This window comes from Crinia signifera, chromosome 1 (assembly GCF_055691185.1).
Source record: "Crinia signifera chromosome 1, ASM5569118v1, whole genome shotgun sequence".
In the NCBI taxonomy this organism is placed as follows: Eukaryota; Metazoa; Chordata; class Amphibia; order Anura; family Myobatrachidae; genus Crinia; species Crinia signifera.
Window position 1 is genome coordinate 223,931,080 of NC_139217.1, and position 17,265 is coordinate 223,948,344.

The window sequence follows — 17,265 nt, forward strand, 5'->3', positions numbered from 1 at the left end:
GCCACTGGAAAGCCTGCACCATCTCAGATTAAAAGAGTGCCATGGAAAGCTTGATCTGAGCAAGGTTCCTGGATGCTGGGCGCCACACCAGCTATACAAAAAAAAAGGGGAGCGGGGAGTTACTGCGCTAATTAAAACACATCCAGGAGCTTGGTCATCTGTTTTTCAGTGCAGACCTGGCCCCTTGCAACTTCTTCTTCATGTTCCCACAAATTATTTATTTTATTTATTAACAGTTTCTTATATAGCGCAGCATATTCCGTTGCGCTTTACAAAAGGAGACAGGGATACAACAAACAGGGTATTTGCGGACCGTCAAAAGGTAGGAGGGCCCTGCTCGCAAGCTTACAATCTATAGACAAATGAAGTGCAAAATGCATGGGATTAATTTTGAGTCACCGGAAAATGCAGTGGAGAACTTCATCTAACATGAAAAAGTTATTTGAGCAAATGCAACTATGTTTAGACTAATCTGGCGAAATTTAATATTCGCTTTGTTTGCAATTAAATACTTTTTGTGTATATATCATTATCCTAGATTATATAAAAAGCCTTCACTTTTTTTTCCAACAACTATGTTACAACGGTACTTATGTATTATCTGGGCGCCCGATTTTTTGATTGTATGCCTTAACTTAAGGCATACAATCAGATGAGATGCGATATCGCATCGCATCGCATACGACCATATCGCATGCGATGCGATGACCCGATTTTTCCATAGGATTCCATGTTAAAATGGACTGAGTCCATTTTAACATGGAATTCAATGGGAAAAAGGGGTCCTTTTCATACCCCTACTATCCAAGTGGGCATGGAGTTGGATATAAACCTGTGGCGAGCGTAGCGAGCCACCGAGCCAGAAGCGTGGCGAGCGAACGGTATTCTGTGTCCCCTCGCGGGGCTCGCCACGCTTCGGGCTCGGTGGCTCGCTACGCTCGCCACAGGTTTATATCCATCTCCATGCCCACTTGGATAGTAGGGGTATGAAAAGGACCCCTTTTCCCATTGAATTCCATGTTAAAATGGACTCAGTCCATTTTAACATTGAATCCTATGGAAAAATCGGGTGCATCGCATCCGATTTGGTCGCATGCGATGCGATGTGCCCGATCCGACCCGATTTCTAAATCGGGCGCCCAGATACTACATAAGTACCGTTACAACATATTAATTATATAACATACTGTATTTAGAGTCATCATACATTTTTGTTTATTGTAATAGTTTCCTTTCTTTTTTCTTGCTTTCCCCGTGCCAATTAATTTTGACTTCTCCTGTATAATTACACTTTAACAAAAGTGTCTGCTCTCTCTGACTTCATTTAGGTGGGTGCACATTGTCTGTGCTGTTGCTGTTCCAGAGGCTCACTTTGTTAATGTGATTGAGCGGCACCCAGTAAATGTCAGCTCCATTCCAGAACAACGGCGGAGACTGGTGAGTTGAGAACCATTTCATCTGGAAAGTTTGGTGTTTTAAATACTGTATAAGGAATATGTGCTGGTGTCCATTGAAAACCAATTCTTTCTTTACAGAAATGTGTATATTGTCGGAGGAAAATTCGCAAAGAGGTTGGGGCTTGTGTGCAGTGCTCTGTTGATCGATGTTCCACTTCCTTTCATGTTACATGTGCACATATAGCTGGCATTTCTATGGAACCTGATGATTGGCCCTATGTTGTTTCAGTTACCTGCTTCAAGCACAAGGCAACCAGTCAAAATGTGAGTAATGTTTTATTTTGTTATTCTTACTTAACTGAATATTAAATTCTTAGAATATGTAACATTTCCTAGTGAAAGTAAGAGCAGGGACCTCTGTGTCTTTTCTTGCCTGCTGTTTACAACTAGCATCTGGACTTGCTGTCTGTTCTAATATTGTGAAACCTGGTGACATTGTATAATAGACACAAATGCTAAATCGAGCAGAGCAATGATACATGACAGTGTGTGAATTCTACTAGCAAATAGGTTGATCAAATTGAGACAGAAACACAGTGAATACCCAATAACAGCTCTGCACCCCAAATGGAAGATGCATTTGTTTGTGTAAATTTCCTAACAGTAAAGAAACTGGAGCATTTTCCTTTTATGCCCCTTTCAGACCGCACAAATTAAACGGTATATTGCAGTTTCTTTACCGTTTCAAAACTGTAATATGTGCGGTCTGACAGGTCCAGAGTGAATTTACAGTTTTAAAATAACCGGTATTTTAAAACGGTAAAAAAGCAGGGTCCTACACGTTTCAGACCCGGGTTTTTTTGTGGTTTGAACGGGTCTGAAACGGTACCCAGGCAGCAGTGAGCACTATTGGTCCCCAGTGCCTGCATATTTAATGTTAGCCCTATTAGTTGAGGGGGGGTGTTAAAACTGTAACACGCTGCCACACAGCGTGTTACAGGGGGGGGGTTGCTGAAGACCGCACTGGCTTTGATCCTGTATTTGGAAAGTTTCCAAAAACGGGTCTGCCAGTGTCAAAAAACGGCACTTAAACGGTAATATATTGTAAATTTCTCCATTGTGAGACGAATAAAGGAATTCTATCTATCTATAATATCCCGTTTAAGAGATGCAGTGTGAAAGGGGTTTTACCTGGCAGATCCGTTTTTAGACACGTTTCAAAATACCTGGTCAAAGCCAGTTTTGCGGTCTGAAAGCAGCATTAATTTCTGACAGTGAGGTGTAGATTTAGAAATCCACATAGTAAGAACTGAGATTACCGGGCTCTGAGTTGATTCCCGATTCCATGGGTACAGCAAAGCTTCATCTAACCTGTAGTTTGTAAATACATCTGTCTAGCAACCAATTAAAAATATATCTGAAGAAAACCGCTAGAGAGTAAAGGCAAACTACCCCTATACCACCACCCAAAAGCAATTTTTGGGTTTTCTGCTGGTTTCATTCCCCTATCGAGCTTCAGCTTCTCTGTTATGCGTGTGGCAGAGGGGGGGGAAGCTAAATTTATAGTTACGCCACTGCAACAAAGCTTATTAGGGGAATGGAGAATTTAAACTACGAGGAAAGATTAAGCAATCTGGGACTATTTACACTAGAGAAGAGACGTTTCAGGGGGGACATGCTCAATGTATAAATACATTAGGGGCCAATATAAGGAACTGTCAAACACCCTTTTTTCTGCTAGACTGGAATCTAGGACGAGATGGCACAAGTTTAGATTAGAAGAAAAAAGATTTTGTTCATCTACAAGAAAATATTTCGGTACTTGTGTAGTTTCAGGGCGCCAGTGTTTGTTTATTAATCCAGACAGCTGTATTTAATGTTTATTTGAAAATTGGCAGCTTGCCAGAGTCTGTGATTACTTTAATGGTGTGTACACACGGTGATATGTGCCTTGAGATGCGATCTCCGATATGATATGATCGGATCGGGATCGGATCGCAAGGCACATCCGATTTGCATACAATCTTGACTATATAGTGCAGAGCTGCACTATATAGTCAAGACAGCCAAGACTTTCTGGCTTGTGAAACGTGAACGCGCATCGGGATCGGGATCGCAAGGGTTAAAACCCTTGCGATCTGCATCTGATGCCGATCTGATGCTGACTATATCGTCAACATCGGAAGGCAAATTTTACCGTGTGTACACACTATAACTGTAAAACGTGGCTGGTTTCCAGACTCCTGCACTGTACTAGGCTAGCTCGCGTGTGCTTAATCTGTGTAACTGTACTAAGGTACGTTATCGGTGAAATAGCGTTTTTATTTTTGCGCTGCAGTAGCGTCCCAGTCACAAACTGTGTCTAGTTGGCCGCAGTCAGAATTTGAGTCCCAGCCACAGTTGCGTCCCTGTCACAAACACACTTTCCACGCCACCCCGAAGCATGGCAAGCGGACGCGGTACGCATCCGACCGACCTTTTCATATCCCCACTATCCACGTCGGCGTGGAGTTGATTTTATATAGTGAGGCGAGCGCAGCGAGCCACCGAGCCCAAAGTGTGGCGAGCGGACGCGGAATACATGTGAAGTAATCCGCGTCCCCTCGCTGCGCTCGCCACGCTTCAGGCTTGGTGGCTTGCTGTGCTCGCCACACTGTATAAAGTAAACTCCATGCAGACATGGATAGTGGGGGTATGAAAATGTCGGTCGGATGCGTACCACGTCCCCTCGCTGCGCTTGCCATGCTTCGGGGTGGTGTGGAAAGTGTTTGTGACTGGAACGCAACTGTAACTGGGACCCAAATTCTGACTGCGGCCAACTAGACACAGTTTGCGACTACAGCCACTGTTTGTGACTGTGACGCTACTGCAAGCAAAAAAACCCGCTATTTCACCGATAACGTAGCTTAGTACAGTTACACAGATTACGCACAGAGTCTGGAAAGCAGCCAAGTTTCACATTTAAAGTAAACTCTGACTCAGGACGTGGACCCTGACATGCTGCCAATTTTCAAACAAACTGTAAACACAGGTGTCTGGATTAATAAGCAAACACTGGCGCCCTGAAACTACACAAGTACCAAAATTTCTTTACAGTCAGAACAGTCAAACTTTGGAACTCTCTTCCTGAAGAAGTAGTGTCAGCAGACACTATAAATACGTTTAAAACAAGGTTGGATAAACATTTATTGGTTAAAAACATCCACAGGGACGAATAAGTAACATAATCTGTTTTTAAAATATCGGAACATACTATACAACAAGGGATAAACTATTATAAACATAGGTTGAACTAGATGGACGCACGTCTTTATTCATCCTCACCTACTATGTAACTACTATGTATGTACTGTAACTATACATACATACACCCTGCCGCTCTCATACATACATACACCTTCACTCTGATACATACATACACTCTGCCGATTTCATACATACATACACACACCCTGCCTCTCACACCACCACTGTTATACATACATACATACATACATACACTCAGTGTCGGACTGGGGCATGAAGGGCCCACCAAGGGGCGTGGCTTTTTTTAAGGGGTGTGGCCACCTGACCAGAGAGGAGTGGCTATACACTATGCGATTTTGGGCCAATTTCATCCGATTTCGGCACTTTGGGCCGATAATCAGGCAAAATCGGGCCAAAATCGCAGGTGTGTAACATCTGATCCGTAAATCCCCCACCCTGATAATAAAGCACATAGGTCCCACAGATAATAATACAGCAAATAGCCCCCCCCCCCCCAGATATTACAGCACATAGGTCCTCCACACACAGATGATAGTAGAGCACGTAGGTCCCCCCACATATAATACAGCACATAGGTCCAGGGCCGTTTCTAGACAATTCAGCTCCCAGGGCAAAGAAATAAAAATGCTGTCCCCCCCCCCACCCCCCCCCCCCAAATACATAACATGGCAGTGAAGAAATTGCGCGCGCCTCAGGCGCGCCAAAATAGGGGGTTTGGCGTAATTCCAAAAGGGGTGTGGCTTAATATAAGGGTGTGGTCGAACAGGATAACAATTCCCTTACAGCTCACTTTTGCAACCTGCATGACCAGACATTGGGGTTACCGCAGGAATTGTCATTGTCCTCCCGCACTTAAGTTGGTGGGCTGAAGGCCACACAGTGACTTAGTACGTCTCACAGATAAAGACCAAACAATGACAGGCTACTTAAATCATTATACACTGTTCATCCCTGATACCAATTACACATTACGCCGCACACTGTGATGACAATTACACATTACGCCACGCACTGTGATGTCAATTACATATTACGCCGCACACTGTAATGACAATTGCACAATATGTCGCACACATGATGCCCATGACATACTATATAACACTCCGCAATGCCCATGACATACTATATAGCACTCCGCAATGCCCATGACATACTAAATAACACACCGCAATGCCCATGACATACTATATAACACTCCACAATGCCCATGACATTATAATATAACACTCCGCAATGCCCATGACATTATATATAACACTCCGCAATGCCCATGACATACTATATAACACACTGCAATGCCCATGACATACTATATAACACACTGTTGATTGGCTGCTGGACCGCAAGCGCCCATTGGCTAGCGGTCCAGCGTGAGACGTGAATTTTACATGGCAGCAGCACGTCTCACTGCCCGCACCCTCCAGCTGCCCGCCCCGCCGCCTCCAGCTGCACGCCCCCCACCCTCCGCCTCCAGCTGCATGCCCCGCCGCCGGGTAAGTCATCCGCTAGTTATTGACTACCCGCCGGCATATCATGTGAAGCGTTAGGCCCCGCCCCACTGTAAAAGTGGGCGGGGTCTTAGATGATAGGGGCCCACCGGGGAATCCCCCGGTTCCCCCCCAGGCCAGTCCGAGCCTGCATACACTGCTGCTCTTATACATAGATACACTGATGGTCTCATACATACATACATGCACCCACCTCCACTCTCATACATATATGCCAACATACACTGCCTCTCTTATATCCACCCAATCATATATACTTTGACACACCTCCTCCAGCTGCATACATATATACAACCCCACAACCCTACAAAACCCCAGTGCAGCCCCATACACACACCAACTCCCCCCAAACCTATTGACACCAACAGCACCTTCCCCGGGTGGGGACTTTAATCAGCCACTACTCCGGGGCGGGCCTTAGTTTGTAGAAAGTGCTCATTACCTCCCTGATTCTGGCAGTACTGCTGCTCTGGCGTGCTCCGGGGCTGGGAGGGATACAGATGTGGTTAGCTGCTGTCACCGTGCGCTCAACGGTGGCTGCCGCAACGTGCTGCTGCTGCACGGTGGGCATGTTACACATAGCAGCAGCCATTCCGGGAGAGGGGTGGAGGGTGGCGGCGGGTGTCTGTCTCTGGCTCCTGGACCCAGCCACGGCACCATGGTGACCTCACTGTCCAGGGGCGGATTGGTTTCTGTCGCTGTCAGTCAGCAGTTCATGCAGTAGTGGTGCAAGGACGGAGCGGTACAGGGAGGGGCAACTGAGGAGGGGGCGGTACAGTGAACTCGCTGTCTGCAGTCGGATTTTACCGGTAAGTGGAGGCGGCGAAATGGCGGTTTCCGTGTTAAATGAGTGTAACTTGAGTCTGTACAGCACCACTGGGTAGCTATTTAGTTCTTGCTCTCCTAATAATAGCCCAGATCTGTATAACGCTGGGCGGAGTCACACTCTATGACTCCACTCAGTGTTATACACATTCTCACAGAGTGACATATCTGGGCTATTATATAAGAGATGGGTGTGGACCAGTTGTTCACCAGCAAGTTGTTAGACAGTCATTAGGTCGACATGCATTTAGTTCGACATGTGTCTAGGTAGACATGCAGGAAGGTCGACATGTGTTAGGTCAACAGGGTCATAAGGTTGACAGGGGTAACGTTGACAGGGTCATTTGGTCGACAGGGTCATAGGGTTAGCAGTGAAAAAGTCAACATGTTTTTTTTTATTATTATTATTATTTTTTACCCTTATCTCGACACAGTCAACATAAACACTAAAAAACGTACCACCACGGTGCCGCACATACTATTTTATTCTCTCACAACGCCCTAGTGCAGGGCTGGGCAACACCGGCCCTCCAGATGTTAATGAACTACATAGCCCAGGATGCTTTGCATTAGTTTTGCTATGTGGCCATGCTGAAACTGATGCGTAGTTCATCAACATCTGGAGGGCCGGTGTTGCCCAGCCCTGCCCTAGTGGATGGTAGGGCATGATATACCGCCTGTCGGCTCGAAAAACAGTAAAAAAAAAAAAAACATGTTGACCTAATGACCCATGTCGACCTAATGACCCTTTCAACCTAACCCGTGTCAACCTAATGACCCTGTCGACCTAATAACCCTGTCGACCTAGCACATGTCGACCTAAAGTCTTGTCAAACTTACTGCATGTCTACCTAAAGTCTTGTCAACCTTACAGGATTTCGACCATACTCATGTCAACCTTACTGCATGTCGACCTAAAGTCATGCCGACCTATCTGCATGTCGACCTAGTGGTGTCAACCTAATGCTTGTCGACCTACTTGGTGGTGACCCAATAGCCGTATCCCTAAACTATTAGGCCATGTATTAAGCCTGTTAAAGTCATAAAGTGGTCATAAAGAGGAAGATGAGTCAGCTGTGTTTGAAAAATGAAATTTAGGAGCTGATTGGCTGGTGCATTATCACCATTTACTTGATCATCGCCTTATCACTTTACCATGCTTAATACATCTTCCCAATTACTGTGTGTGGTAAATGTAGGGGAGAAGTTTTCCTAATAAAGTTTAGTTAGACCTGCTGTAATCTTGACGTGTGGGGGGAGTAGGATGGTTTTGGTACAGTAAGATGTAGAAGTACACTTAGCGATGAGGTAATCAAACATTCTAAATTTACACTGCGCAAATTAGTGGAAACAGGTTGGTTGGTTGGTTGATTGAAAGGAAGAATCTACATTGACTAAGTTATGAATAAAAAAATAAAAAGTGTTCTTTATCTATATAGATATTTAATGAATCTCCTGTAGATAGATTAGATAGATAGATAGATAGATAGATAGATAGATAGATAGATAGATAGATAGATAGATATAGCAACCGGTTGTCTATTCAAAAATAATTACAATAAATACATCTGAAACTTATGTATTAAAAACTAATTTTTTCTTTGTTTGTTATTGCTGATTATGAGAGGTGGATCACAAATTTCACAGTATATTTGCATGCATCTGTATGCCTGCAGATTATGTAAAGTTGTGGCAAGGCCACAGCAAACAGGAGTATAGAGAGGGTGCATCCTTACCTTGTTCATTTGTGAATAGTAAATTGGTAATTTAAGGAGTCTGAATGTTTTGAAGAGATGTCCTGTTAATCTCTTCAAAATATCAATAAATTAATTTGGGAAAACAAAATGTAGAATCCAAGTTTAATAAGTAAATAGGGTAATATGAGCCTGGCAGGGAAAAATCCCTACCAGGTTTTGGAATGACTTTGAGAATAGCTGAAATAAAATCCATACCTAAAGAGATTTCTTTTTGTGGAAGAAAAATCTTCTATATGTCTTCACTATAACCATCAGGCATGTTGGACCTGTTCAAGTGTTCTCAGAACTGTGGGGGATTGAGCCATCTCAGTTGTGGTTTTGGCACAAGGCATGGTCTCCAAAAAGTCTAAAGGAGGGTTTAATCTCATTAAATAATAGTGAGAGACATAAGGTGTAACGGAGTAAAGGTTAGTTTAAACATATTTAATATCCTCAGATATTTAAACATTTGAAAAGGTAAGCGAGCCCTGGGTGGTATTCAGTGGGTGGGTCACCATAGAACTACGAGAACCATGGAGGAGATTAGTAAAAATTTTCCACGTTTTGTTACTGAATTGATATAAATGATGATTGACTGAAAAGAGATATCGATCATCCATCTTTTTCATAGATTTAAAATGAGTTATTAAACTGATGAGTTTATTAACCCTTCCTGTACGGTTGATATTATTAAGCTATTGTGTTCATAGACTGATTGCGCTGCTTACCATTGCTGTATTTTATCTTACTTTTGATTTTGGTCAGGATATAGTTAGTCAGCCTGGTTATATTTGCGCTTATGAAGAGCTTGATGCTGTTGTTTTTTGTAATCGTTGTTGTATAACGCAGTAAAGGCTTCCAAAACACAACTTTTCTCTTTTGTGGCATCATTTTATGTATGTTTGAAATGTGGAACTAAATTTCCCAAATGAAGTACAGACTCGGGAGCCCTCTGCACTATATGTGATTCAGTCTGTGGACCAGCGGTCTGTAAGCTTGACAGGCAAGTTGATGATCCAGAGATGGGCTAGGTCCTATTGAAATGACAAGACTGTAAGTCAGTGGTGAATTATTCTTCTCTTCTTTGTACCCTTTGAGTTTATCTGAGTCTTCAGCTGAACCATTTTAGGTGGTTTATCATGGGTAGTTACCTTTCAAAAATGTCAGCATTTTATGATAGGATGTTGTTCTACTTTGGTTCAATAGTTGCTAGGAAGTGAGCTAGACAGGTTTCTGTGGCTTTTTGATGAGATTTGGATTCCATAGATTCCGCATGGGGAGATTGAATTTATAGATCCTGATTAGTAAGATGAACAGTATTAGGAAGGGAGGAAGATGCATCTATTAGTGTCTGTGATTTAGAATCAGTTAGACACTTAGGGGGAAATTTACTAAAGGAAATTTGTAAAAATATAGGTGTATTTGTATCTAGAAATACACTTATTTTTGACATTTACTATCCCGAAAATACGGCAATTCGTATTCGTCTTGATGTGCTATCAATACGAATACGAATTGCCATATTTTCGGGATAGTAAATGTCAAAAATAAGTGTATTTCTGGATACAAATACACCTATTTTTTACAAATTTCCTTTAGTAAATTTCCCCCTTAATTTAAGAAGTTGAGGTTTCAGAAGCTAGTTCTTCCTTGTTCAAACGGAAGTAAAAGCAGTTATCCACATTTCCAGCTTTTGCATATTTATCAGAAATTTCGAAAGCGCTTTGTCTCTGATTGGATAGGACATTTGCTAAAGACTGTTGCAGGTGCTTCTTTGTCCCATTTTGACTATTTCATGGTTAAATAAGGTGATAGGATCCTAGACTGGGCAGACCATGTCTGTCTTAAAGCCTTAAGAAGAAACATCTGAAATCCTTGTTCCTATTTACAGATGTGTTATTTTCCAATGTTGCTGCAGTGCGTAGAGTACATTGGTCTTGCAATAGTTGGGTGTAATCCGCGTGGAGCCAGCATTCCAATCATGATCCAGATTCAGTAACCTGCTATACTCATAAAATATTTACCATGAGACATATTTATGTTGGATATGCTCCTGTATACACTGCTTTTTTAGTTTTGTGTCTTGTCCTAGCAGTATCTGCAAGAAAGTCTATGTGGTTCAGATCATGGGAAGCTGACCCAAAGTCCAAAAATGTTCAAAGCTGTACGATTTGAAGGGGAGTTCCTGTTTGGTCCTGAGCTCATCAAGATTATTTCTTGGATTACTCGGGATCAAAGCCCTTTTTGTGTATCTCCTTGTAGGCTAAAACTCCTAGGTTTCATTCCTTTTGCTTCCTTAACAGGGCACATCTCAGTCCTTCAGAGTCAGGTTTATTTTGTAGGTGTGCCTTCATGGCTGTGCCTCTTCGGGTTTTCTATGTTCCAGTCCCAAGGAAAGTGAGAAGCAGATTGTGTGACATTCGGAGATATCCAATCCTAAACTCAGGGAATAGTGGGTTGTTTGCTCAGATTCTGGGAAGTCTGGTCAAAATCTGTTACTGTCCATTGTGTAAGGGGCTTTGAGGACACATGGATTCATCATAGATTTGGATGGTCCTATGGCAATAAGGTTTTATTTTTTTTTCCATAATGTCCCCTAAGGCCCAACAAGATTTGCAGCTCTTTTATTTCCTTCATACCGGTTGGTGGACAGTGGGAAGGGGCGGAGCCATGGTGACGGGCACCAAGTAGCTAAACACTTTAGTGGTGCAGCCAGGCCCCTCCTTCCCCACACTCCGCCTTAGGACAGTTTTTTCTTGGTGCCTTAGAGCACAGACACGTTTTTTAGTAGCTGCTGCAGATACCTGCAGCGTTTTAAACACATTTATTTTTCTCTATCAGCGGCGAGTAAGCCGAGTGGACCACCCAGACTGCTTCCCTGCTCCGGAGCCGGCTCGCCGCAAACTGCTGCTTACCAGCCAACTCAGCTCCCAGCACAGAGGGATGTGCGCCGAGGAGCAGGTAAGCTGCACTCCCCTATCCCCCTCCTCCTCCCCACAGCACACTGCGGTGTTGCGGCTGGGGGACACGCCAGATAGAGCCGGAGCTTGACTCTGATCCGCAATGGGAAACCGGGGCCACTAGACCACCAGGGTGGTTTAGGTAGCGGTTGGGGCCGCCATTATTGTTAAGCCCTGGCATGGTTCCAGGAAGGGAAGGGTAGTTCCCTCACTTCCTCCCCGCCCAGATCCCAGCAGAGAGCCTCTTTGTGAGTTCGCGCCGGGGACTGCCAGTGTTCCCGCGCAGCAGCAACAGCAGCAGTCGTAGCAGAGGAAGCTCTGATAGCAGGACACTGTGGCACCCTTCCTTCCCCAGTCTCCACGACGGGTCAGGTTGTACTTATTGACACTGCACCTTCTAGGTGTCCAGTGCTGTGAATTTCACACCCCTCTCTATATCTTTATATAGAGTTTTCTGTGCAAAACTTCTCTATCCTCAGTCTTATCTCTTGTATTGACGTGTGATCGAGCATAGCCATGACCTCCAAGTCCACAAGACCCTCTCGGTCAGGGGACGCTCCTGCCCTGCGTGCCTTTACGTGTGTGAGATGTACGGAAAATTTCTCCTCTACATCTGCAGACCATGGGCGTGTGTGCTCACGCTGTAATGGTGGGGACTCCGAGGGTTCGGCCCCGTCTCAGGCATCCTCTCCCTCAGAACCGGGTTGGGCACAGGCCCTTACGGCCGCCATGAGGGACCTTGCTGGACAGCTAGCCACTTCCCGTACATCCCCTCAGCCCCCACCAGTGCTGAGTCAGCCCCCACCAGTGCTGAGTCAGCTTTCGCAGGCGACTCCTGCACCGGCACAGCCGACTCCACCCACTCAGACCCAGCCTCAGTTGCTAACGCCTGCGCCGGAGCCGGCTTGGGTACAAGGCCTTTCCTCCTCAGTGCAGGGCCTTGTTCAGTTATCCTCTTCTCTTCAGAACCTGTTGGGGGCCACTAGCAAGCGCAAGAACCCTAGAACCCGCACCCAGAGAGCTGACTCTACTGGAACAGGGACGGATACCTCAACGGATGGTCAGGTTGACACAGATGACCCTGATGACCATGACGAGGAAGCAACATCCCAGGACAAGGTTATGACCCAGTCCAGGGTAGACGCATTGGTGAAGGCAGTCCGCTCGTGCCTTAACATACAGGAGCCAGACCAGCCCCCTACGGAGGAGCGCAAAAAGAAGGATCTGGCCATTTTCCCTTCCTCTGCGCAGCTAGAAGCGGACCTGGCAAAGGCCTAGTCCTATCCTAATAAGTTTACGATCTCTAAGCGTATGTTTACTTCTTATCCCTTCCTGTCGGAAGGGCACATTAAATGGGAACGCCCACCTCAGGTGGATTCTCACATAGCTCGACTGGTAAAGTCCACTACCTTGCCTATCCCCACGGAGTGGCGGCTCTAAAGGACCCCACCGATAGAAAGATGGAACATGTTTTCAAGTCTATCTTTTCTCACGCGAGTATGCTTACTAGGCCAGCCCTGGCCTCAGCTTGGGTGGCTAGAGCAGTAGGTAAATGGGCGGATACTCTAACGAAGAATATCACATCAGGCACCCGAAGATCAGAGCTGCTTTCTTTAGTAGACCAGATCAGGGAAGCCTCCACCTACTTGGGCGAAGCAGCCTTGGATACGGCTACACTATCTTTCAGGATCTCATCTTCTTCGGTTGCAGCCAGAAGAGCCCTGTGGCTCCACACTTGGAATGCGGACGCAGAGTCCAAGAAGGCCTAAGAGGGCCTCCCTTTTGTAGGGGACATGCTATTCGGCGCAGAACTTGATAAGATAGTCACGACGGTAGCCACCTCCAAGACGGCTTTTATTCCGTCAGCACCCTCCAAGACAAAGCAGTCCTTTCGCTCCTTTCGGCCACAGGGAAAGCCGAGGGGACAACCTTCAACAAGAAGCCGTCCACCCAGGAGGGAGTCGTTTGGTAAGAACAGATAATCCTGGTCCGGCAAACGTCAACCTCCTAAGGCCCCTGAAAAGACCTCCCAATGACTTGTGGAGTCTTCAGGCCGACTCCCTGCCGGTAGGTGCTCGCCTCCTTCACTTTGCCAACAGGTGGAGGGAGACAACATCAGATCACTGGATTTTGAGCATAGTGTCGGAAGGATACTATCTCTCCTTCAACAGGCGTCCACCGATCCGATTCTTCATCACGGGACGTCCAGCCTGCCCTCAAAAGGCAGAGGCTCTCAACGCCTCAATTCAGACCCTTCTCCAGACTCAGGTGATAGAACTGGTTCCTCCACAGCAGTGGGGCCACGGCTATTACTCCAATTTGTTCCTAGTGGGGAAGCGGGATGGATCCTTCCGACCAATCCTGAACCTCAAGGATCTCAATGTATTTCTGAAAGTTCAGAGGTTTCGCATGGAGTCCCTTCAGTCCATTCTACAGGGGATTTCATGGTGTCCCTAGACATCAGGGACGCATACCTGAATATTCCGATACATCCGGACCACCGCAGGTACCTTCGGTTTGCGACCAAGGATCTTCATGTCCAATTTCGAGCCCTACCCTTTGGGATCTCTACAGCACCAAGAGTTTTTACGAAGGTAATGGGGGTGATGGCAGCATTCCTTCGTCTCCAGGGAGTACGGATTCTGCCTTACCTGGACGACCTCCTTATCCTCGGTCAGTCCAGAGACCTGCTGCTTCAACACCTAGGTCTTACGCTGGACCTGCTCCAGGCTCATGGTTGGCTGGTGAACTGGCACAAGTCCAGCCTGGAACCCTCCTAGTCAATGATCCATCTGGGAGCGCGTCTGGACTCCCAGACCCAGGGGGTCTATCTTCCAGATGAGAAGCAGCTGGCTTTACAGGCCCTCTTACGGCGGTTTCTCAAGCACAAGAGGGTCTCGCTTCATCTCTGCATGAAAATATTGGGCAAGATGGTCTCGTGCTTCGAGATGGTGGAGTTTGCCCAATTCCACTCTCGACAATTACAACTCCAGATCCTCAAGCATTGGAATCATTCACCACAGGCTCTGAAGAGTCAAGAGTACTCTCTCGAGAGGTTAGACTGTCCCTTCTCTGGTGGCTCAAACCCCGACGTCTGTCCATGGGAAGACCATTCCTGGTCTCCGACTGGATCCTCTTGACGACGGATGGCAGCCTAAAGGGCTGGGGAGCGGTGGTGGAGGATCGATTCTATCAGGGGTTTTGGTCCCATCAGGAATCGTAGTTGCCAATCAATATTCTGGAGCTCAGGGCAATATATCTGGCCCTCCTCCAAGTGGCCCCCCTGGTTTGTTCTCGTGCAGTTAAGGTACAGACAGACAACGCCACGGCGGTGGCATACATCAATCACCAGGGGGGAACTCAGAGCAGATTTTCAGGAAGTACAACCAATACTCTGATGGGCAGAACGTCACCTCTCAGCACTGTCGGCAGTGTACATCCCCGGCGTCGAAAACTGGGAGGCGGACTTTTTAAGCCGCCAAGAGATCCACTCCGGAGAATGGTCACTCCACCCGGAGGTGTTCCACTCTCTGATCCAACGTTGGGGCAGACCCCAGATAGACCTCCTGGCCTCCCATGGAACCACATGTTGCCTTGCTACGGGTCCAGAACTCGGGATCCAGGCGCGTTTCTGGTCGACGCTCTGTCGTCACCTTGGCCGTTCGACCTAATATACGCCTTTCCACCCGTAGCTCTTCTTCCTCGATTCCTACAGAGGCTCAAGCGGGAACAAGTGATGGTAATCCTAGTGGCTCCCAACTGGCCACGCAGGTCCTGGTATGCCGATCTCCTGCTCATGGCGGTGGAACCTCAGTGGCGGCTACCTCTTCGGCCAGATCTTCTGTCTCAGGGACCCTGTCAACATCCCAACCTGGCTTATCTCAGGTTTGACGGGTTGGCTGTTGAAAGGGAGATCTTAAGAAATAGGGGGTTCTCTGATTCGGTAGTCAGAACCATGATATCTGCCAGAAAGCCATCTTCAGCAAGGATCTACTACAGGGTCTGGAAATCCTTCTTCCAATGGTGTGAGGAACACAGAAAGAATCCAAGGATCTTCTCTTTACCCAAAGTTCTAGCCTTCCTACAGTCAGGAGTGGATTTGGGCCTTCAACACTCTACATTAAAGGTTCAGGTTTCAGCACTCTCTGTTCTTTTTCAGATGCATTGCGACACGATCTGAGGTTCGTACTTTTCTCCAGCGTGTCATGCATGTAACTCCACCTTTTCGCAATCCCCTAGTTCCGTGGGATCTACCCTTTGTTCTTAAAGCTCTACAGGATTCTCCGTTTGAGCCTCTAGAGCTGGGGTAGCCAACCCTAGTCCTCGAGAGCTACCAACAGTGCATGTTTTGCAGGTCTCCTCACAGAATCACAAGTGAGCTAAATAGCTCCATCTGTGTATCTTTTAAAATGTGTGAGTGATTAATGAGTGCAGCTGTGCAGCATCTAGGTTGTGTGGAAAATGTGAACTGTTGGTAGCTCTCGAGGGCTAGGGTTGGCTACCACTGCTCTAGAGACAGTTGAGTTGCGTTGGCTTTCTTGGAAGGTGTGTTTCCTTCTAGCAATTGCGTCAGCTAGGCGGGTTTCCGATTTATCCGCTCTATCTTGCAAGCCACCATTTTTGGTTTTCCACCAGGATCGGGCAGTTCTCCGTACCAGGTTGGGTTACCTACCAAAGGTGGTATCCAGGTTTCATATAAACCAAGAGATCATGGTTCCTTACTTCCAGGATTCCAGTGGAGGACAAGCTCTAAATGTGGTCCGAGCCCTTCACATCTACGTGGATAGGACCAAGGATATTAGAAGAACAGAAGCCTTGTTTGTTCTTTACGATCATCAGAAGCGGGGATGGCCCGCATCCAAGCAATCCTTGGCCAGGTGGCTGCGGCTTACGGTTCAGCGAGCTTACCTCCTGGCAAATAGGCCGGTGCCAGCTGGACTCACGGCCCATTCCACTCGCTCTGTACTATCCTCATGAGCTGCGGCTTCCGGAGTCTCCACAGAGCAGCTGTGCCGCGCAGCCACATGGTCTTCGATGCACACCTTTATCCGCCACTATCGGTTTGATACTTTCACTGAGATCGACCGTGGCATTCTTACTGCAGCTCAGGAGCGTTCCCTCCCGTGAGAAGACAGCTGTGGGACGTCCCACTGTCCCAGTGTCCACCAACCGGTATGAAGGAAATAAGGGGATTTTGTCCTTACCTGGAAAATCCTTATTTCTGAATCCGTTGGTGGACACTGGGCGCCCGCCCAGACGCCCCTGATCGGCTGAAGGGTTGGTTTTAGGGAAAGCTCTTGTCTCACGATAATACAAGGTTGCTCTCTCTTTCTCTCTGGTCTGTCTTTTTCCTGTTCTCCTAAGTCCTGTTGTAGTCTAAACTGACCTAAGGCGGAGTGTGGGGAAGGAGGGGCCTGAGCTGCACCACTAAAGTGTTTAGCTACTTGGTGCCCATCGCCATGGCTCCGCCCCTTCCCACTGTCCCAGTGTCCACCAACAGATTCAGAAATAAGGATTTTCCAGGTAAGGACAAAAATCCCCTTTTTCTGATGAGCAAGCCAGATTGGTCCTT

At 46.5% G+C, this 17,265-nt stretch overlaps 1 protein-coding gene across 2 annotated transcripts in view; it reads left to right on the top strand.

The window, feature by feature from the left end:
• The window catches only part of KDM4B (lysine demethylase 4B), a 284,368-nt gene that overhangs the window by 191,677 nt on the left and 75,426 nt on the right, over window positions 1-17,265 (top strand). For both annotated transcript variants that reach the window (XM_083179332.1, XM_083179333.1), the window contains 2 exons: window positions 1,329-1,437; window positions 1,536-1,721. In XM_083179332.1, coding sequence (XP_083035458.1) covers window positions 1,329-1,437; window positions 1,536-1,721 — 295 coding nt within the window. The remainder of the gene's footprint in view (window positions 1-1,328; window positions 1,438-1,535; window positions 1,722-17,265) is intronic.